This window comes from Mytilus trossulus, chromosome 8 (assembly GCF_036588685.1).
Source record: "Mytilus trossulus isolate FHL-02 chromosome 8, PNRI_Mtr1.1.1.hap1, whole genome shotgun sequence".
NCBI classification, from domain to species: domain Eukaryota; kingdom Metazoa; phylum Mollusca; class Bivalvia; order Mytilida; family Mytilidae; genus Mytilus; species Mytilus trossulus.
The window spans coordinates 31,168,867-31,193,184 of NC_086380.1; the positions used below are offsets into that span (position 1 = coordinate 31,168,867).

The 24,318-nt window shown below is 32.7% G+C and overlaps 1 protein-coding gene across 1 annotated transcript; it reads right to left on the minus strand.

Moving 5' to 3' along the window:
• Positions 1–14,109: 14,109 nt before the first annotated feature.
• LOC134727575 (putative uncharacterized protein DDB_G0286901) lies at positions 14,110–21,310 on the minus strand. The gene is made up of 5 exons (XM_063591956.1): positions 21,306–21,310; positions 19,487–19,545; positions 18,006–18,096; positions 15,133–17,526; positions 14,110–14,113 (listed from the first exon to the last, which is right to left on the minus strand). The coding sequence occupies exons 1-5, from the start codon at positions 21,308–21,310 to the stop codon at positions 14,110–14,112; spliced, it is 2,553 nt and encodes an 850-aa protein (XP_063448026.1).
• Positions 21,311–24,318: the final 3,008 nt, after the last annotated feature.

The window sequence follows — 24,318 nt, forward strand, 5'->3', positions numbered from 1 at the left end:
TTGTTTGGGTTTTTTTAGGGTGAGGGGGAGGATGGATTAGCTTCAGAAAAATGTATGACAATTAGGTTAGGCTAATTTTTGTTTTCATTTAATAGGATATCTGCCCAATTCTCCGTATATCATGAAATTAGGTGTAGAATTTTTAACCTTAAGCAAAAGTTTGCAGAATTTCATATGAACCCTTTCTATAACCGAATTATTACCAAAACCCCAGACTTCACTCCCATAAATTAAAATAGGTTTAACAATCTTATCAAATAATTCAATTTGACATTCAATAGAAAGATTGTGCAATCTGCCTTTTTTTGATAACGTCGTACATAGCACACATCGCTTTATTTGCTTGTGCTTTTTTAGCCTTTAAAAAACTTCCTGTTCTACTGAATAAGAGACCTAGATAAGAAAACTCATTAACAATTTCTAGTACAATATCTTCATAATTAAACTTAATATTATTAGGTAGTCTACCTTTAGAAAAAAATAATACCGGTGCTCTTATAAATAATTGCTAAATGATTAAAACCAATGTCACTGTAGACATATTCCTTCCACATGCATCATATTAAATGTTAAAGGTAAATCATTTTTTTACCAAAATTTGTTTTTCATAAATAGCAAAGTATTATTGTATCCTAATTCTTCTTGATTGAAAGGTTGTGTTATTTTATCTGTTGCAATATATATTAAGTATTACACGTGGAAAGGATGATCCTCATAAAAGTAAGGTATTCAACACCTCATGGTAGACGCAACTGTCATATTGCAAATTACTGGTTTACAAATGTACCTGTTATCAGCGATGCAACTTATCAGTTGACTGACCAAGCCACTGCAATATGAAAAGTTTGTTGATAGATGAAAATGAAAATCATCATTTAAATAATGAATTAAAATAGATTTTCTTCATTGAAATTATTAAGTGAAATATTTAAATATTAAAACTAACTGAATAATTTCACAAAAAAATATTATCTTCTGCAGGAATAGTAGAAAACTGTATTTATGAAGGGTTCCATCAATAATTTCTATAGATATCATTGATGGGACCCTTCATAAATACAGTTTTCTATTATTGGTCCTATACAATGGATCTCAAACAGACAGGTTAGTATTGTGTTTGTTCGAAGAAATCTTGAGAGAAAAAAATCAGGACGGAATTACCAGAGGGACATTCAAACTCATAACTCGAACATAAAATGACAACGTCATGGCTTAACATGAAAAACGTTAACAAACCAACAATATGCACAAAACACAACATAGAAAACTAAAGAATAAGCAACACGAACACCTAAACAAATTTTGGGTGATCTCAGGTGATCTTGAAGGGTAAGCAGAATCTGTTCCACATGTGGCACCTGTCTTGTAGCTATTGTAATAACAGATCAAGTAAATAGTCTAAAGCAATAGGTCACATTCATTAAATAGAACGGGATTGTAGTTATAAACATATTCGAAATCATCTGTGTAACGGTTTTTCCATAACGGTCTACCAACTCGTGATGGCGTCTGTTAGCTTTACGAATGGATGAATCAACTTCACCATTTGGAACTCTTGGTTTAATAGCTTCCTTGTGTGCAGCAACACTTTATCACGAAAATCATCATAGGAAATACAAGCACGGAAATATCGTATCGATTAGGAGTTATATAACCGTACGCAGTTGCTGCTGGAATGTTGCTACTTACAAATGGAAAGTTCACAATCATCTTTTCTGTAGTAAAGTTTTGTAATCAACCGACCCTTATTGTCAATTTTTACATGTAACAGAAATATGCCTCAAGTACATTTGTAACCCATTTTACTTAAGCAAATTTGTCTGCCAGTTTTTCGAACGGCAAAATATATAAATGCTGTTTGTCAGTAGCTGTGACATACATTCCAGGTGAAAGCAATTTGTTAAAAGTTAAAAGAAAATGAATCAAAATAAAACTAAATTGGGGGTCATTCTGATATGTCCCCTTAGGTGTGCCCAAATGGTGTTGTACTATACAAAATTAATCCTTGATTCTTCAAAGTAAAGTTTTAACGTTTAATAAATAAGCATATAGTAACAGCAATAGAAAGTCATAAACAGGGAAGAATGTGTTTTGTTCAATTTATACTGTTGAGATGGTGTCCAGAGATTGTTAAGACTGTCAAAAATGTGTCGAGATACAGGTATAGTAAGACAGCGTTAAGACTGTCAAGAATGTGTCAAGACTTATTCAACCACTATTTAGAATGTCAGGAATATGTAAAAACATATTCAGACATTATCAAGTTAGTCAAGAATATGTCATGACTGATTGAGACACATTTAAGACAGTCAAGAATTGGTTATCAAGACACTTGTCTAGAAAGCCAAAACTAGTCTACAATACAATACTAATTACCTTGAAAACTTTATAAAACGAACCGTCTTTGGTTTCAGTTCTTTTCTGTGAAATGGCTTGTTCGTTTTCGAAAAACATGTATGAAAAAAAACAAAATCCATAAAATTCTACACTCCGAGGAAAATTCAAAATTGAAAGTGTAGCAAAATTAAATATTTAAAACATGTCATACGAATGGACAACAACTTTAATATTCCTGACCAGGTACCGGCATCCGCATACACGTATGTTGAAAATAGTAGATTGAACATGGTTTCTTGGCGCTCCACCTCTCATTTTTATAACAGTCTCATCCAATGCTATTATATTGACAACGATGCATGAACAAAACAGTCACACTAGATAAAACTGTTAAAATAAGGGTACAGCAGTCACCCCATGTCATAATCTCAAATATTTAACAAGGAAGGACGACAAAAAACATTGTCTTTGTCTCATATTGTGTACTGTTGTTTGTCTTTTGATTTCTTTTTCCTGTTTAACTATGGCATTGTTATTTTACTGTCGATTGATACGTTTTAATCTCCCGTTAGTATATTTTGACTTTTGTTAAGTTGTCAAGATATTTTTTGTTTTGATTTCTAAGAAGATCTAAGACTAATCAAGTCTTTGTCATTCCAGTAGTTTTTTTACCTATAATATATTTCCTGCTTGAAAATGTATAAACAGTATTGTTTCAACAACAAGAAAATACTTTTAAATCTAAACAGGACTTATCATTTTATGTTTCAGTCTATTTATGATGATGTTTACACCAAACACAAATGGTTGTACACTAGTAATATTTTGTAGTCCTTTATAGCTTGCTGTTCGGTGTGAGCCAAGGCTCTGTGTTGAAGACCGTACCTTGACCTATAATTGTTTACTTTAATTTATAAATCTTTACATGAATGGAAAGTTGCTCATTGGCATTTATACCACATCGTTCAATATCCATTTTATTAATTTACTATATAGATTAAATATTATATGTATAGTTGATCACGAATACTAATAAACGGTACACTATTGTTTTTCAAACTTTAAACTTTAAACCAGACTGAATTGTTTATATTTTCTTAATGCAAAATAAATATTGTCACCTAATAAAATAAATTAAAAAACTGGTAAGGTAATTAGTGAATATGATAACATTTAAACATTTTGTAAAAATTAAACATTGATAGAAACTTAGATATTCTATTTATTTGATTTGTGTTTTACAGGGAAACAAAAGAAGTCAGGACATTTAACACCAGTAATGAATTATTTCTGCCGACGATTCAAATATATCACATATAACCGAACTGTGTACTGATTTTTGATACACTTTTTTTTCACTTTGTTGCTTGCAAGTAGAATATGATTCACAATTTTAATGTACCATTATTTCACTATATGTAGATATTCTAACAAATTCATATTTAGTTCCTTTTTTATTAATGTGTATGTTTTCAGCAGATAACTACTCCATGTAAGTGTTGGTTTTGCTCTAACCGATTTGTCTTCAAATATAGCACTACCTAATTTTTCAACACATGTTCTCTGTTTAATGACGTATGATTGCATTTAGTTCTCATTCAAACAATAGTACCTTCCCCGATCAAAAAGGTATTCAGCCTGATGTTTAAAATTAAATTTAGATTTCAGATATTACTATAAAACATTTCTTTAAAAGGCAATTAAAGGAAAGGGCAGCTGCTATCCTTTTTTTAAGGTAATTTGAATTCGTAAGAAAGGTCTTTATTGATATGAATTATTGATAACAATTAGCGAATAGTTGTGTTAATGCAATAGCACATATTAATCCGCTAAGTGAAAGGGTGTATTATGTGTACATCTAAATTTCATCATATTATCAGCCTGGTACCTTTGATAGTGCGCAATGATTTATTGCCTCTAGATTCAATCTGAATACAACATTGTTATTTTTGAAATAAAAGTTGTCCGCGAAATAAAAGAGAAAGGTATCCGTTGTGAGTGTATCTAAATATAATGCATCTTATTTCATAAATTCCTATGCGGAAGTATTATGAATTTTTTTCTGACCTTTTTTTAATAGTTTTGTAGATCTGAAACAAATGTCATGTTTGTTTGTCTTTTTCATTTAAAATTATTTTACACTTTGAAATAAGTAGATGTTTTGTTTTGGTTTTTATTTGAAACTAAAAGAAAAAAGTTAGATTTTGAAGGACCTTTTGAACATCACGTTGTATCACTGTTTAAGATTTAGTACGCACTGAAGGACCTACAAAGTCTTTGAAACATTCATTATGCCATTTATTTAATACGCAAGTGAGCTTATCTGAGAAAGATAGACGAATACTTGTAATATATACATTATATTATTTTAATAGTTTCTATTGTATGGCATAAATCCCTATATTATTTTAATAGTTTTGTCACATATTTATAGAAATACATAACTTTTGTTATTTTCTGCTGAATACTTGCTTTGTTCCGATAAACTTGAATTTCAAATAGTATAGTTTATTATCAGGTTAATATTGCATATATACAACGTTCACGGTTTATTTATCGTCTTCCTTCGATTTTTCTGTGGTCCCATTTGTGTTGGCAGCTGTACAGATTGTTTCCTTCCTTTGTCTACAATATTCTACCAAATGTGTAAGCTAAAGGAACGTTTTGAATATCATAAGTTCCTCATGTTTGTATCTACAAAACTAGGTTAACCCACTAATTGTTCGTAAAATGAGTACACCAATAGATATAAGAAGATGTTGTATGAGTTTCAATGAGACAACTCCCCCGGCGAATAATCTTTAATAATTGAAGGATCGCTAAACACTTAAAGTAGAAGAACTCTCCATCCAAGTCAAATTTTGTAAAAGTAAACCCTCAAAGATCAAAGTACGGTCTTCAACATGCAGCCCTGGCTCACACTAAAAAGCAAGCTATGAAAGATACCAAACGTAACTGGTTTAAACAATTCAAACCGGAAAACCAATGGTATAATATATATTAAAAAAAACACACTTATGATTACCTTTGCTGTATTTGGCCCATCTTTTGGAAATTTAGGGTCCTCAATATTCTGCAAATTTGTATTTTTTTAGCTTTATATTTTTATTTATCTGAGTGTCATTGATGAGTCTTGTCTATACAAAACGAGCGTTTGGCGTATTGATGATAAGCTTGGGAACTTTGATAATTATTTACACCACTATGGTGATGCCACTGCTGGTAGACATTTCCTCCCCGGGGGTATCTCCAGCCCAGTAGTTCGGTTTTGATAGGATTATCACTTGTATGGTCATTTTTGTAACTTTCCTGTTTTATCAAGTGTGAGTTTTTCAAAATACCAAGGATTTTCTCATCTAAAACCCTTACTAGGCACAACTTTTTGGAAATTTGGGTCCTCACTGTTCCCTTAAATTGGGCGTCACTGACAAGAAGACGAAACGTGCGCTTTGCGTCTTTAATCATAAGCCTGGGATCTTTGATCTAAATATGAACTACATCAGAAAACAAAAACTACTGAACTCCAGATTTCTGACTCAGAACAGGTGCAACAAATGCAGCAGGTTTTCACATGTTAAACGTTCACACTTACCTTAAAAAAATATTTTTGCAATGAGTCAATTCTTAATCCAAGTCACAATTTATATGGGGACGAAGTTCCAAATAACAGTAGAAAATTCAATAAAAAAAAAATTCGGGAAAATTGATATGAAAAAACGTTACCTGATGATAGCGTTTCTTTGTTTACATTGCATATGACGTCATAACTAAAATAACGTCACAACTAAAATCTCTAACAACAGAACCAAAATCGGAAACGTTACGGTATTTCCGTTGGTTTTTTAGACAAATATTTAAGTTACAAAAAAATATTTCATACAGACTTCGTCCCCATTTACAGGTAATGCCTGGCTCATATTAATAGAAATCCTGAAAAGGTCAAAGTACGGTCTTCAATGCGTAGCCCAAGCTCACACTGAACAGCAAGCTACAAAGGACACCACACATGACTACATGTAGTTTAAACCATTCAAACCGACAAACCAACAGTTTCACTCAACATAAAAAAATAGAAACGAGAAACACTTATGAACCACATCAATACGCTTAACTTAGGTTTCGTAAAACAAATAAAGCTCTTATGTTTTACGCCAGATTTATGATAAACCGCCATCTTAGGTTGTGCATTCCCAGTACAAAATCAATTCAAGTGAATGATTCATCAGCGATGTGTTCTTAGTTTAAACATATTTTATTGTTCAAAGTAAATGGATCACACATATGTTTTTCAACTAAGTTCCGTCTTCTCCATATGTGTCCTTGCTTATTTTGACATTCCATAACCAAATTTGCTGCCAATAACGAGTTATTATTTTATCATTTCACTTTAATTGATAATTTAACCAAACAAAAACACGTTCAAATCTTGTTCATTTCTCTTAGCTAAAGGCTTTTAGTATATGTTTTGCAAAATCATATACTAAATAACCAGAAGATCAATATAACACAATTAAAACTGGAAATGGTATAAGTTGTACTGGACAATAGCGAATCCTCAATATTGAGTGATATACCGTGTACAACTAACAAAATATATTCGGTTACAATGTCGTTTTTAAATTAGGTTTGATTTTCAACAGATAAATTATGTTAAGGAGGGGTATTTGCGAAAAATACCAGTCGAGAGAATGTTAAATTTCGCGAGCCGTAAGGCAAGGGAAATTCATTCTCAAGACTGATATTTTTCGATAATACCCCTCAAGAACATGCTTCTAGTATATCTGTTTAATTACACCGAATGTTTTATGTTCAAAAACGCATTGATGATCGTGACGTTACAAGCGTCCAGTCGGATAGGGTATTTTTTGGGCAAATACCACGGCAGAGAGGGTAAAAAAGGCATATCCTTTTGGCAAATACCCCGGCGGCGTTGAAAATGAACGATATTCATTTCATAGCAGCAAATTGGTGAAAAGTACACTAGCTATCAACCAACCAAAATCCCGGATTCTTACATAAGGTGTAATTACAAATGAAAACATATACGATATTGCAATGGTGAACAGTAATTTTATCTCCTTGCTCTTGCGTGTGTTTTATCTATCTGTGGGTATTTTTCTTTCAGTTTACAGATTTTTTGTCATGGACGATTTGTCAATGTCTTTTGTTTTCCTACTATCTGTTTTATACCCTTCCAATTTTCATAACATTTAAGGTGGGATAAAAAAAATGTACAAATATAGTTATACATTATCCAGTTTAAGTCTCTGTTTATTCTTTTCAAATAAAGTTAATTTTTGATGTCATGCGTTCTGTTACGAACCATTGGATAAAAGCAGAAAAACACTATAATCTACTGGACAATATATCAAATGTGGACGAAGTCAACCTTGTTTATTAGTTTACAAGTGTTTCCATCGATACCTTTCGACGATTATGATCAAAACAAAGACTGTGTATTCTTGCATGACAGTTCGATACGGCATGGCTTACAACGTGTAAATAAAATTGTACGGATACTGGTTTGTATTTGTGTAAAACAAATAGTGTTCCTTAGCTAATAAAACAGACTGTATTTGTATTGAAATACTAGTACGTAATCCATTAACTTCATGTCCATACAAAATGTATCTATTCAAAAATTGAAAGTCGGATATGATAATATACAAATGCGTCAATAACTGGGCGAAATTCACTAACTAAAGATCTGTCAACAACCGACGGCTCAACATTGAAGCCGTTGATTCATATACATATATATCAATGATTCTGGGACAACTCGACTAGAATTAAATCTATAGATACATCTTATATATAGTACTCTGTCGATTCTTAGACATATATCATTTTTGATAAACCTGAAAAATGCTGCATTTAAAAATTGACACTCTTGAACTATTACAACGACTTAATATTTTATTATACTATATGTATAACAGCTTTAAATAACTTTTTTTCAGAATGTATCAGCAAAGATACATAAAGGATAAACACCTCTAAGAGCTAAAAATTTCTAAAATTAAAATGTATACCGTTATTCGTATCCTGATTTTTGTGTTTATAAGACTGTAAGCAAATAACTTGTGAAGAATGAATCATATCGTGGTGCATGTCTTTTTTTTACTACAACCCTTTGTTAATGATTATCTATTTTTTCATAATTTTCTTTCTATTTTTTATATTTAAAAAAAATAACAGTACACAAAATAATATTTTTGTTGATACATATTTATTTCGTGAAAACTGTTACCAGCCGATGAGTTTTTATTTAACATGTATATTGGCAATGCACAAAGTAATGTCTTTCTCCGACTGATTATACTTAATCCATTGAATGTTGGATGTGTGCTGATTGATAATGTAGTCTTAGATTCATGATTTTTCATTAGTTGTTCGTTGCTTTGAACTAGCTGTCAGTAACTGCGAGTACTCACAAATCTGTACTTAGTTGTTTTTTCGTTGGGGTGTACAAGTAACTGGTAATTTTAGTATTTGTATTTTTATCCTTCGAATGGTGTTTTTTATTGTTCGTAATATCGTTGTACTGTTTCACAACTGTCTCAGGATAGGGAAGGATTGAGATCTCACTAACATATTAAACCCCGCCACATTTTGCATGTTTGTTGCTGTCCCAAGTCAGGAGCCGGCAATTCAGTGGTTGTCGTTTGTTTATCTGTTGAATATTTGTTTTTCGTTATTTTTTTGGTACATAACTAAGGACGTTAGTTTTCTCTTTTGATTTGTTTTAAATTGTCATTTCGGGGCATGTATAGCTGATAATGCGGTAAAGGGTTTAGCTCAGTGTTAAAGTCCGTACGGTTACATATAGTGGTTAATTCTAAGTTATTTGGTCTCTTGTTCTCGTGTGATGAGGTGTTTCATTGGAATTCATACCACATCTTCTTTTTTATATCTAATCTATACAGGTCATTTAAAAAAGTTGCTTTTTCCTAATTTTCCTTCCGTTACAGTTATTGATATGTATTTTTTATTCAGGTGGATGGGGAATTTGCTCTTTTAAGCTTAATTTAGTCAAAGGAATTTTCCATATACATGATATAAGAGTCTCATGCTTCTTCATTTTTGATTCGCAGTTTAGGTTTTAAATCTTCATGACCTCTTTTTAAATATTCAATAGAGAATCTTAAAAGACTAAATTTTGTGTTCGACCAGTATAATGGAGCACACATTTTACTCGACTAGTCTCGAAACAATTTCGACAGTACTTTACTGCTCTTAACTAAACTTGACTAGATATCGACTTTACTTAATAAATCTGAATCGACCAGTTTCGACCTGTATCGCCAAGTTTTGACCTGTCCCGACTAGTCTAAAGCTTCAAATTTAGTCATCAGTTTATCTAACTAAATCGATTATAGATCTAAAAAATATCCAGTCTTTTTAGTAGATTAGTTCATTGCTGTGAAATTAAAGAATTTAATAATAGTAAAAAAACAATTTGATTAAATTCAGATAGTCACCTTTAATTACTTCTAAAAACAATTTCAAATCAACTTGGATCTACAGTTATTTAAAGTATGCTTTGATCTTACAGAATGCTAGGTTGTTTGATAGTTTGATTAATTGCTTTCAAATATGATGATTTAATTTAATTCTCTAATTTGATAGCAGTTGTGTCATACTCACTTTACATTTGACGTTTAAATCATTTCTTGGTATCTCACTTAAATGAAAGTAAATAATCTGAAATAAACCTTTACCTTTCATGTTGTGGAACAAAGTTTAGGCATTCAAAGAATGTTAGAAATGCAACTTAGCAGCATTGAAGCCAAATCCAACGGTGTCTATCAAACCGTATCACAGAACACCGAAATCATTTCTAAGACGCTTCCGGTTGTCCTAATGATAGTGATAGTCTCTTATAAATATAAAATGGTTCTCATCTTAAGTGGTTTTGTTTTAAAATTGATAAATATCGGTTTTACTTGTTGAGTGATGCAACCTAAATAAACTATACATTTAACTGAATTGAGGTTAACAATACATGGGGTTATAATGTCGTTAATAGTTTTGATTTCAAGTATATGAATTTGTAATGGTGTACAGCAATTTAAACTGTTTTGCTTTTGTGTGCGATTTGTTTCTTTACGTACTTCCACTATTATAATCAAAGTCAGTTGTTTTTACTTGCATGCATGCGCAGTTAGATACGGCATTGTATCAGATATATCAACCTGTTGTTGGTGTATCTTTACTGATGAATAAAATTATGTAAAGCTATCAAAGTATATTAGCTACATTTATACAGTCATTTCAATTATTCAAGAGTGTTCATTTTCTAAATGCGACATTATGAAGGTACCAAGAAGTAAAAGGTGTTTACGAATCGACGAGGTCCTGTATATAAGAAGATGTAAATATAGTCGAGTTGTTTCAAACTTACTGAAATATTCATGACTCAGCGGATTTGCTTTTTGTTCGTCGGTAGCAGCTGTCAGGTCACATGTTGATAATTTTTTTTACGTATGATAAAATCTAATGCTCAGTTCAATTATATCCGCATTTAAATTGTTGAAAATGCCGTATCGAACTGCATGTAAATAGTCAGAAACAGCTGTCGTTGTTCTCAATCGTGGACGGGAATGGAAAAGAAACATCTTGAATACTGATAAGTAATGAAATAAAAAGGTTTACGTGTTGTCTCCGTCAAGATTTGTTTTATTGGTCGCTAGATTATAGTAGTTGCTTCTTTTATGCAATGGTTCGTAACAAAATCCTTGTCATCGAATGGTTATTTATTTGGGCATGAAAGGAGAAAATAAAACTGGATAATGTGAAACTATTTTTATACAATTGTTGTATCTCAACCTAAACTGTTGATAGAATGTCGAAGCAAATGGGGGGATACGAAGATTATGAATTTTGCAGAAACATATACTAAAACATAAGTTAAGAGACATGAAAACAATTGTTGCAAAATGTTTAAAATATTATAAATTAAGGAAGGTATCTCACTCATGCAAAGCTCTGATTCCTTTCACGAATTTGGCTATACTTTTTGGAACTTTTGGATTATAGTTCTTCATCTTTTATATAAGCTTTGGATTTCACATATTTTGGCCGCGAGCATCACTGAAGAGACATGTATTGCCGAAATGCACATCTGGTGCAGAACAATTGGTACCGGTAATGTTATTAAACGTGATTTTGTTTAGTTCAATCATTAATCAAATTGAAATAATTAGTTATTAGCAGCCACTTTGGTTTTTGAAATACTGTAAACCAACTTTTTTTCGCGGATACTTTATTTCGCGTTTTACTCTTTCTTGACCACTTCGCGGCTATTTAATTTCGCGATTATCTGATTTCCTTGATGAAGTTTATTAAAGAAAGATCAAAGATTGACATATTCTCGACGATTTATATTCGCGTTATTTTTCTACTCGCGAAAGTCGCAAAAATAAATCGGTCGCGAAAATAAGTTGGTTTACAGTATCAAAAGAAGCAAGGACACATCCCTAATGAATTATTCACTTGAAGTAAATAAACTCATCATAGATACCAGAACTAATTTCTGTATATACGTTAGATGTGTGTTTCGTCTACAAAAGACTCATCAGTGACGTTCAAGTCCAAATGGACAAAAAGGCCATATAAAGTACGAAGTTGAAGATCATTGAGGACCAACATTCCTAAAATGTTTACAAAATACAGCATAGGTTATCCATGCCTGAGGTAGAAAAGCCTTAATATTTCAAAAATTTCAAAATTTTGTAAATAGTTAATCTATAAATATAACCATATCAATGATAATTCATGTCAGCATTAAAAGGTGCTAGCTACTGGGCTTGTGATACCCTCGGGGACATAAATCTCCACCAGCAGTGGTATCGACCTGGTGGTTGTAATTAAACTCATCATAGATACCAGGGCTAAATTTTGCATATACGCCATACGCGTGTTTTGTCTACAAAAGACTTATCAGTGACGCTCGAATCCAAATAATTGTGTATAGGGATTGTTTAATCCAACATGACGGTATACTATTTATCAACTTTAAATGCTTAAACCAGGGCATTTGTTTGAGGAAATCCTTGTTCAGTGGCTATTTTTTGTTGATTTGGTTGATACGTGTTTCTCGTTTCTTGTTTTTTTTTTCTATAGATTAGGCCGTTGGTTTTCCGGATTGAATATTTTAAACTAGTCGTGTGTGCTGTCCCATATAGCTTGATGTTTGATGTGAGCCAGGCCTCCGGATTGACGCTCGTACTTAAACCTTTAAATGTTTACTTTTTCAAATTGTCACATGGATGGAAATTGTCTTGTTGAAATTATTATTTAGGTTCGGATGAAGATTAGTACCTATTCAAACGTTTGAACCCTCTGCATTTGTTTGCACCTGTTCTAAGTCAGACACCTGATTTCACGTGGGTGTTGCAAGTTGATGTGGTTAATAACCGTTGCTTGTTTCTCTTTTTTTTTACTATAGATTAGACCGTTGTTTTTTCCGGTTGGTGTCTTCTATAGCTTGTTTTTAAGTGTAAGCCAGTACTTCGTGTTGAAGACCGTTCTTTGATCTAAAAAGTTTTTCTTTTACAAATTACGATCTGGATGGAGAGATGTCTCATTGCAACTCATACCACATATTCGTCTATCTATTGCATGTATTGGTACACTCAATCTCGGAGGAATTGATGGGTCAACCAAAGTTTTATAGCTAGAAATATGAGCAATGTATGATATTCTTTGCGTGCCTTTAGCTTACACATTTGGTAGAATATTGTAGACAAAAGACAAGTAGTAAGCTGTACAACTGCTTAAATGAATGGTGGAAAAGAAAACGTCACGTGTTGAAGGAAGACTGATAGATAAACCGTGAGCGTTGTACTTATGCAATAATAACAGTAAAACACTTATGCAATAATAACAGTAAACACTATACATTTATTTCCCGTGCCTGAGGGAGATATGAAGATTTGTTCACCCAAGAATATTCATATCTCACGAGGGCTCTGCCCGAGGGAAATATGATTTTTCGAGGGTGAAAAAATCTTCATATCTCCCGAAGCCAAGGGAAATGAATGTTTTATTCCACTGCCTAAGCTATCTGAACTTCAAATATTAGTTTGCATACCGGCATTTTTTCAGACTTATTCGCTTGTTTATATTACTGAACACGACATACATATTGATAAACAGTACGATACACATTGATTATTTAATTAGTCTTTTTGTTTTAACGTCTGAAAACAAATTTGAACACGATAATGATATTTGCTATTGCTATTTAGAAAATAAGAAGTTCAAGACGTTATGTACATAAACCGCGCATAACGTCGCACGAGTTGGTCTCGACATGTCAGAGGGGAATATGATACTCAGAGGTGAATATGAAGTTTTGTTTGACGTCACGTGTCAAAGTTTCAACCAATCAAATGCTGATTTCGCTATTAACATCGACATGCAGTGGAATAAAATAAACTATACTATATAAAATTAAATTTTATTAGAATAAAGCAAGTATTCAGCAGAATATAACACGGATTATACAGTTCTCTAAATATGCGACAAAACTACTAAGATGATATAGGGTTAGGTGTCATACAAAGAATATATTGATATATAGTAGTGTATAAGTCTATATTTCTCAGATTAGTTCTCTTGAGTATAATTTGAATGTCATATTGAATGTTTCTAAGCTAAAAAAAAATACATAAACAAAACAAGTATACTGTTCAGTTATATGGGCTATATTTGCATCGCAAGTACAAAGAAGTGATGACTGGTGTTAAATGTCCTTAATTCCTTTCTTTACCTGTAAAACACAAAACAATTAAATAGAATCCAATATTGTATTTTTAGTTTTACAAAACATTTAAATATCATCATATTTACCAACTAAACAACAGTTGTTTGATTTGTTCTTTAGTTGACAAAATATATACTAGTAGTATGAATTATAAATATAAACAATGATAAAGGATTGCGTCTTGTTAAAAAAAAAATGATATAATTCACTTAGATTTCCAAAACAATATTGTAACGCTTTTTGGTATTCATGATCAACTATACATTGTTTATGGTATATTCTATACAGTAAATGAATTTAAGTCTTTTTGGTCTTTATCCCATCTGTAAAGATTGCAATTCAAAACGTTTAGTCTTGTTAAGATTAAAAGTATTTTGTAGATATTGTTTCTTGTTGTTGACAAAGTACTGTTTATTAATTTCGAAGCAGACAACCAAGGACTGTTCCCCATATTTTATACACATCATTGTTGTTTTGTTTTGATAAGTATAAAAACATGTACAACTACTGAAATATCTGAACACAGACTGGATAAGACTTAAACAATACAATAAAATATAACTTGATAACCCAACGTACAATAGCGTCAAAGAATACCTACGAGAGATTCAAATTCAGAAATCGAGAGTATACTGACAATGCCATAGCAAAACAGGAAAACAAACCACCAAACGACAAACTAACAGTTCAAATATACAAGAAGACAAAATCCGACTTTGCAAAACGAACTTCATCAAAAATCGGGATAAAACAGACAAAATGACCCTAGCCTAAAGTGAGACGTTTTCTAAAGTAAACATAGAAAAACATACGAAAAAATATCAACTTGAAGGTTTAACTCAAATAAAAACTGTATAAAAAGACCCGAAACAAATACAAAGATAGAAATATCTAGTACATTTTTAAATACCAGGTCTTTGTTTCGAAGTAAACAATTGGTTTGTTAGGGATGTCCATCTGATTAAGTCGACTTCTCAATTGTTATTTGACTCGATACAAAAATTATTTTTTTTGTAACAAATTACCTTTTTTTATCTTTTGGCATCCATTTCCCGACAGTTTCTTTATTTCTTTTTGTATTCACATAATTACCAAAGTTGCTGCGGTAGTCTTCGTAGTCACTATTGCTGTGATTCCTACTTACAAGGTTCCAGTCACGTTTGCTTCCACGGCCCCAACTGTTTCCTATTCCTGCGACATGCGTTTCTTTATTATTTTCTGTATTCGAATTACCAACGTTTTCGTTCGTGTTTCCATTGTCACCATTTCCGTTGTTCCCACTTCCAAGGTTCCAGTCACGTTTCCTTCCACGGCTTCCGCTGCTTCCTATTGCTCCGACATGTGTTTCTTGATTATTTCCTGTATTCAAATTACCAACGTTTTGGTTCGTGTTTCCATTATCTCCATTTCCGTTGTTACCACTTCCAAGGTTCCACTCACGTTTCCTTCCTCGACTTCCGCTGCTTCCTATTCCTCCGACATGTGTTTCTTGATTATTTCCTGTATTCGAATTACCAACGTTTTCGTTTGTATTTCCATTGTCACCGTTTCCGTTGTTCCCACTTCCAAGGTTCCAGTCACGTTTCCTTCCACGGCTTCCGCTGCTACCTGTTCCTCCGACATGTGTTTCTTGATTATTTCCTGTATTCGAATTACCAACGTTTTGGTTCGTGTTTCCATTGTCACCATTTCCGTTGTTACCACTTCCAAGGTTCCACTCACGTTTCCTTCCTCGACTTCCACTGCTTCCTATTCCTCCGACATGTGTTTCTTGATTATTTCCGGTATTCGAATTACCAACGTTTTCGTTCGTATTTCCATTGTCACCGTTTCCGTTGTTCCCACTTCCAAGGTTCCAGTCACGTTTCCTTCCACGGCTTCCGCTGCTACCTGTTCCACCGACATGTGTTTCTTGATTATTTCCTGTATTCGAATTACCAACGTTTTGGTTCGTGTTTCCATTGTCACCATTCCCGTTGTTCCCACTTCCAAGGTTCCAGTCACGTTTCCTTCCACGGCTTCCGCTGCTTCCTATTCCTCCGACATGTGTTTCTTGGTTATTTCCTGTATTTGAATTACCAACGTTTTGGTTCGTGTTTCCATTGTCACCATTTCCGTTGTTCCCACTTCCAAGGTTCCAGTCACGTTTCCTTCCACGGCTTCCGCTATTTCCTATTCCTCCGACATGTGTTTCTTTATTATTTCCTGTATTCGAATTACCAACGTTTTGGTTCGTGTTTCCATTGTCACCATTTCCGTTGTTACCACTTCCAAGGTTCCAGTCACGTTTCCTTCCACGGCTTCCGCTGCTTCCTATTCCTCCGACATGTGTTTCTTGATTATTTCCTGTATTCGAATTACCAACGTTTTGGTTCGTGTTTCCATTGTCACCATTCCCGTTGTTCCCACTTCCAAGGTTCCAGTCACGTTTCCTTCCACGGCTTCCGCTGCTTCCTATTCCTCCGACATGTGTTTCTTGGTTATTTCCTGTATTTGAATTACCAACGTTTTGGTTCGTGTTTCCATTGTCACCATTTCCGTTGTTCCCACTTCCAAGGTTCCAGTCACGTTTCCTTCCACGGCTTCCGCTGCTACCTGTTCCACCGACATGTGTTTCTTGATTATTTCCTGTATTCGAATTACCAACGTTTTGGTTCGTGTTTCCATTGTCACCATTCCCGTTGTTCCCACTTCCAAGGTTCCAGTCACGTTTCCTTCCACGGCTTCCGCTGCTTCCTATTCCTCCGACATGTGTTTCTTGGTTATTTCCTGTATTTGAATTACCAACGTTTTGGTTCGTGTTTCCATTGTCACCATTTCCGTTGTTCCCACTTCCAAGGTTCCAGTCACGTTTCCTTCCACGGCTTCCGCTATTTCCTATTCCTCCGACATGTGTTTCTTTATTATTTCCTGTATTCGAATTACCAACGTTTTGGTTCGTGTTTCCATTGTCACCATTTCCGTTGTTACCACTTCCAAGGTTCCAGTCACGTTTCCTTCCACGGCTTCCGCTGCTTCCTATTCCTCCGACATGTGTTTCTTGATTATTTCCTGTATTCGAATTACCAACGTTTTGGTTCGTGTTTCCATTGTCACCATTTCCGTTGTTCCCACTTCCAAGGTTCCAGTCACGTTTCCTTCCACGGCTTCCGCTGCTTCCTATTCCTCCGACATGTGTTTCTTGATTATTTCCTGTATTCGAATTACCAACGTTTTGGTTCGTGTTTCCATTGTCACCATTTCCGTTGTTCCCACTTCCAAGGTTCCAGTCACGTTTCCTTCCACGGCTTCTGCTGCTTCCTATTCCTCCGACATGTGTTTCTTGATTATTTCCTGTATTCGAATTACCAACGTTTTGATTCGTGTTTCCATTGTCACCATTTCCGTTGTTACCACTTCCAAGGTTCCAGTCACGTTTCCTGATGAAGAATGAAAATAAATGTGTTCATACGACCCGTTATAAAACAGACAACTAAGTATGAACGAAATGTATCACATTAATTTCTTTTAAAAAAAGAGGGACGACAGATACCCGGAAGACAGTTAAACTCTTATATATTTTAGGAAAACTTCCTAAATTGAAGGACAGAAATTGTCAATGCCCGGGAAATACCACACTAGGAAGCGATATTGTTTCACCCTCAATTTATTTTGTATGTATTATTTAGTATTCAGTATATAAAACTCACTGGGTTTAGAAACTAAACTACCTACATCTCAACTATATTGATCTTTTAGGCTTTTTTTAAGCAAAACAGAATGAGCCTTTACGAGATTTTCAATATTGTTGTATAAAGCTTCAGAGTAATAACATTTAAAAAATATTAAGCTATGAAAAAAAAAGTAAAAACTGTTACTTATATACGCTGAATAAAAACTGATGCTACTTTGGTTATACCTGAGATAATTTATAAAGGTATCACTGACAAAATCATCATTTTCACCATTTATTTCTCCAAGATCTGTATTTCTGCTTAGAATTGTTTGTCCTAAAAAAACAGTAAAGTTGTATTTTGGTATTCATTTAAAAAAAAATGTAAAACAAGTTAAAAGTTTTGCAGAGATTTCGTGTAAGAGTATTAAATTTATTTTGTCATTCAAACACACACTAAAAGACTCTTCAGAAGTGTCACCGGGCTTTAGTGATTGACCTTGCTTATTTTAGTTAAAATTAAGTTACATTTTCCAACCTTTAAATTCTAATTGGTATTCTGTACAATCTTACAAACAACAAATTGAATCCATGCCATATCATATAACTCATATATGTGTTAATCTTTAATGTTTTTATAATCAAATTGAGAGTTCAAGTTGCAAGTGGGTCAAAATGAATTTAAGAAAAGTTGATCGTCTTTTTATTTTGCCTGTATAAAAAATGTGACATGACAGAGTTATTGTTTCAAAAGTCAAGTGTGGCCGAGAAAAAGAGATTTTAAGGGATTAGCCAATTTTTAAATATAAAATTTTATTCAGATTTAACAGTATGACTAAATCTGATTGGTCGCTATGTGCACCCGCTAATTTTTTTTTCAGAAACCTCGTTCATTTTGTTATATGCCAAAGGTATAATGAACTATTTGCATTAAACCACATGCAACTGAGATGTCTTTCTAACGATATGTATTTTGTCAATTTCCCGCCCTAATTTTATTGATTGGTATATTGTATAATAACTCTTAATATCAACACAACAATGTTAAATCTGCAAATTTATAGAAGCAATTGTTTTTCATCCCTCACTGGAATTCGAACACAAACTATTCGCTTATCGAAACTACAATCGTCTGCACTCTTTCGAACGCTCTAAACCACTCAGCCACATAGACTGAGCTATTAAGGTGGTACCCAACACTCAACTAAAACTAATTTGGCTCGTTTAATTTTCATAAAATTTTGACAAAGTATTTACTTTGACTCTTTGACAAATGTATAAAACTTTCAAAATATTTGAACCAACTGTTTTATCAGAAAATTTACACTGGCTTTACAGCAGTTTGACAAACTCTTATTTTGATCATTGAGAAGCTTAATATTCCATTAACAACACAACATAATTAAAACGATTAGCTGATTTTACAGAGTTATCTCCCTGTAGTGTTAAGTACCACCTTAATTCAGCTTTCGCTGGCCTAATGTTACCTTTTTTTGTCAGTAAAATCTGGAGTTGGAAACACACAACGTGATTTAATCGTCATAAAGATATATATAAATTGACTTAATGCATTATCATATGTAAACCTTCATTTGAAGTCATTCTTGAGAAAAATATATAATACTTTCATAAAACACATTATAAATTAACCGCGTAAATACTTTGTGGAATGTTTTTAAAAAATGTGTGTATTTCAGTTTAGATTTTTATCAACACAATATTCTTACCACTGACTGTCATGAACAGACAGCTTAATAGTACTACGGCCTTCATTGTCATTACTTTTCTGAAATAGAAAAAAAAAACTTTATAGTATTGTATTTCCATTAAGATCACATGTTCTCTAGACCAAGCGGATGAATGTGCTGTGATTGTTAATACGTACAGATGGTAAAGTTTATATGGCTGTAAATAAAACATGGTATTACAGAGTATATGTTCACGCTCGTATACACGTTAAGGAATGTATGTGAAAGCTCGTATACAACATGAAAAGTATATGTACAAGCTCGTGTACAGGTACAAGGAGTATATGTTAAACCTCGTTTAAAAGTATCAGATTTTATATTGAAGCCCGTTAACGAGTTCTATAATATACTAATTAAAACATAACTAAATTTCATTATCTTTTGAGGCGAGATGTATAGGGGACACAGCCACGTTAACTTTTATTTCTATAGAAGTCGCTCTTCACTATACTACTACCTGTCGATACATTTATTTTTGGCATTGCACAAGTCATGTCTTCTTTGACTATTAATGACGTTAAAATACTAAATCCCTGTGATGTGTTTTAGTCGATTTTAGTCTCTGATGCATGATTTTTTACTATTAATTGGTTTTGGCTTTTAACTAGCTGTCAGTAACTGCGAGTACTCTCAAATCGTATTTTCTTGTTAATTCGACCTGTTGATACTGTTTATAATGCTTTTTTGTCATTTTTAATTATATGGATCTTGGCTGTATACCAGCTTTGATTATTTGTAATATCTTCAATTTTTCACTTATTCTTACAACATTTGTATAAACTTCAAGATTATAAAAAACCGGTTTTTTTCTAAAGTGAACATTGATTGGTTAAATATTTCTCAGTGTGTTTGAATTTGTTTGATAGCCTTTTGGTCATGACTGTTTGTCTCTAATATTTAATTAACTGTGCATTTGTATTCAGATATCGCAGATCAAATTTATTCGTTCTTTGTGTAATCATACGTTTTTTGATTGAGTTAAGTCTGCTAATTGATATTTTATCGTATGTTTTTATATGTTGTGATGTTATGCTATTGTTTCAGAAAAAGGGAGAAGGTTTGGGCCCATTAAAACGTTTAATCCCGCTGCAAATATTTGCACCTGTCCTAAGTCAGGAATCTGATGTACAGTAGTTGTCGTTTGTTTATGTAATATATACGTGTTTCTCGTTTCTCGTTTTGTTTATATAGATTAGACCGTTGGTTTTCCCGTTTGAATGGTTTTACACTAGTAATTTTGGGGCCCTTTATAGCTTGTTGTTCGGTGTGAGCCAAGGCTCCGTGTTGAAGGCCGTACTTTAACCTATAGTGGTTTGATTTTTGAATTGTTGTTTGGATGGAGAGTTGTCTCATTAGCACTCACACCACATCTTCCTATATCTAGTCAACTAAAGAAACGATACACAGCTTTTGAATAAATTGATAAAAAAGTGTTTAAATAAAATATAAAACAAAATTGTATACACTATTTCAAACAGCTTTCATTTGCACAGTTTGCACATATGATAATGAAAATTAAAACCTGTCGGAAAGTAACTAAATTCCAATAAAAGATTATAGGGTGCAATTTATTTTTGCGGAAAATTGGATTAAAAACGACTCACAATTTTCTATTTCCTAAATGAACCTTCAAATTTGTTTAAATATATTCAATATGCTAATTAAGTTATGTTCATGTTTTGAATGATTGGTTGAAATATTGTTTAACAAAATAAAATACGTTAAACTACTTGTTTTATGCTACGTTTGTCCTTAAGTATTCCTTTTGTTATATGTGTAGTACAATATGCCTGTTTACCTCATTTTGGTTTGTACTTAGTAATCATTCTTAAACAACACGATGCTTATGTTGTACTGTTATACCACTGTCCTAGGTTAGAGGGAGGGTTGGGATCCCGCTTACATGTTAAACCCCGCCACATTATTTATGTATGTGCCTGTCCCAAGTCAGGATCCTGTGATTCAGTGGTTATCATTTGTTTATGTGTTATATATTTGTTTTTCGTTCATTTTCTACATAAATAAGGCCGTTAGTTTTCTCGTTTGAATTGTTTCACATTGTCTTATTGGGGCCTTTTATAGTTGACTATGCGGTATGGGCTTTGCTCATTGTTGAAGGCCGTACGGTGACCTATAGTTGTTAATGTCTGTGTCATTTTGGTCTTTTGTTGATAGTTGTGTCATTGGCAATCATACCACATCTTCTTTTTTATATGATCAACGGACTTATTTCTATTTTCTTTGGTTTTTCTTGTTACCTTTATTTGTATTTTTGTGATCTATCGGTGAGATTTTAACATCGGTATACTAATATTGTCTTTAAAAATAAACTCAATATGTTAACTAACATGCGAAGCGATGCATGAGGTTTTAAAATTAAATGGATGCTTTTTATTCTTTTTTCTTAAATATTTGTTCGTTTTCAGATTGTGACACAGTAAAGACTGTTGTATCCATATTTTGATTATTTTACCTATAATGTCTGTTTTGTTCACGCATAGTTGTAAATATAATGGAATATCACTATTTCACGAAAACATCCAAAATTTGAAAAAAATAATTAAATAAAATAAACAAAAATAAGACGCGTGTTTTGTCTCCAAAATGACTCATCAATAACACTCAAATAAAAAAAAAATATAGAGACAATATAATGTACGATATCGGAGTGCATAAAGATTTTGCTGAAAATAATTACATAACAAAGACCTTTAAGTTACCTTACAAATGGTATTGATCGATTTTCAGTGATTACCGCCACTTCTGTGATGACATAAATTAAATTATCATTGATATTTATCCTTAATCATTCATAATTATAAGAATTAACTGAACGTAAAACTAAGATTTTTTTTAAATACAAAAACTTTCCTACCAAATAGATTACCGTAGCTGTACAATGCATTGCTGTATTTGTCAAATGGTTTTGGAACGTTTGGCCCTCAATGATTCATTTATTTTTACCTCTTACATTATGTCGCCTTTTTACATGTTTTTCATTCGAACGTCATTGACGTACGAGTTTTTTTGTAGACGAAATGTGCGTATGGCGGAATTACCACGCAAATTATAATTTTAAAATCTTAAATGATATTGAAAAAGAAGGTGTGGTATGAATGCCATTGAGACAACTCTTCACAAAAAAACAACATGACTCAGAAATAACAATTATAGATCACCGCAAGGCCTTCAACCATGAGTTAAGCCCATACCAAATAGTTAGCTATATAAGGCCCCGAAATGATAAATGTAGAACAATTCGAAAGAGAAAAACTAAAGGCCTAAATTATGTACAAAAATGAACGAAAAACAAATTTGTAACACAACAACAAACGACTACCACTGCATAAAAGGCTCCTGACTTGGAACAGACACACACAAGAATGTGGCTAGGTCTATAAAATTACAAAGCGCTAACAAGTACTACTGTTTCAAGAATAAAATTTATCAGGTATCATTTGTTTTTTGTCGAAATAGATATTTGTCCTTGACTGTATATATACATTTGTAATTATGAAGTTATATGTACGAGAAAAAGAACTTACCTTTTAGGTTGCGCTGACCAAGCTATAATTTTCAATTACATTTTCAGATGTTTATATATACCATTTGTTTAGGTTATTATTTCCAAATTTAACCGTAATGATAAAAAATGAAGAAAAAAAATACTTAAGTGAATGCTATATATACATGCAATTAGTTTATATAATACCGTATTTTTATGGCTGGCATTTAAATGACAATAATTGTTGATGTTTGTCTCCTTACATGTTACTTACTGAAATATAAAAATAAAGAAAAGTAGAAAATTGTTATTTATGGCAGGTTGTTGACAAATAATTATGATAATGGTTTTGTTCTATTGAATTTCATTTGCACGATTGTGACATTTCATCAACAAATACTGTGGCTTTTTATATCTGAGATGAAATAGAAAAATAATCAATATGAAAAGCGCCTCCCATGGATTAATATGCTTTTATGTATTTTTAGTATATTCAGCAATATTTGATATGTTTACTCGCGTAGTGGTCTTTACCATATGTGGATCTTAAAAACTGCTGGGTAATTTTAAATCTGAGTCTAAATAAAGTTTTTACTTTTAACCCTGTTAATATCATGTAAAATTGGAAAATCGCCTAACCGAAATAATTCACAATGCCTTTCAACATACAAATGGCAGCATACGCTATAAATCTATCACTTTGAAATACCATTAGGCATAGTCCCCAATAACTAAAATAAAACAAAAAACAGACAAGGCTTCCTCTGTCTCATTTTTAGACTTATACATCGAATTTGACTTACACAGTCATCTCAGTACCAGAATCTATGACAAACGAGACTATTTTAATTTTGTTTCTCCCACCTTAGTAGCAATAACCCAATTTCACCTGCATTTTTTTAATATACATTTCCTAACTTATTCGGTATTCAAGAGCTTGCTGCTCCTACTCAGACATGAAAAATATTTCGTATCAACTTCACGAATAATACACGATGGTCTTGAATTATAGATTCTGCGTACTGGTGTTGTTTATCATCTAAATAACGAGTTATGGTGTTCTTTTATTTGTCTTTATTAACATCACTTTTACTGTTTGGTTTGTTTTAGTGATATCCATTTGACGTGGCTCTGTATTTATGCATCTCGTCATTGTGTTATTTATATTATCTTTTATTTTTGCTTAATATGTGCTTTGTCTGTGTGACTTTTTGTGTTTCATGGATACATATGACGTGGCTCAATACTTATACATCCCGCCGTTGTGTTTTTGTTATTGTTATTATAATTTTTGTAATCTTGTCAT

Excerpts from the sequence above, each read along its gene's own strand:
- LOC134727575 (XM_063591956.1), bottom strand. Across the intron at positions 18,097-19,486 it reads TCTGTTCATGACAGTCAGTG|GACAAACAATTCTAAGCAGA; the intron begins GTAAGAATATTG and ends CTGTTTTTTTAG. Across the intron at positions 17,527-18,005 it reads ACCTTTATAAATTATCTCAG|GAAACGTGACTGGAACCTTG; the intron begins GTATAACCAAAG and ends ATTCTTCATCAG.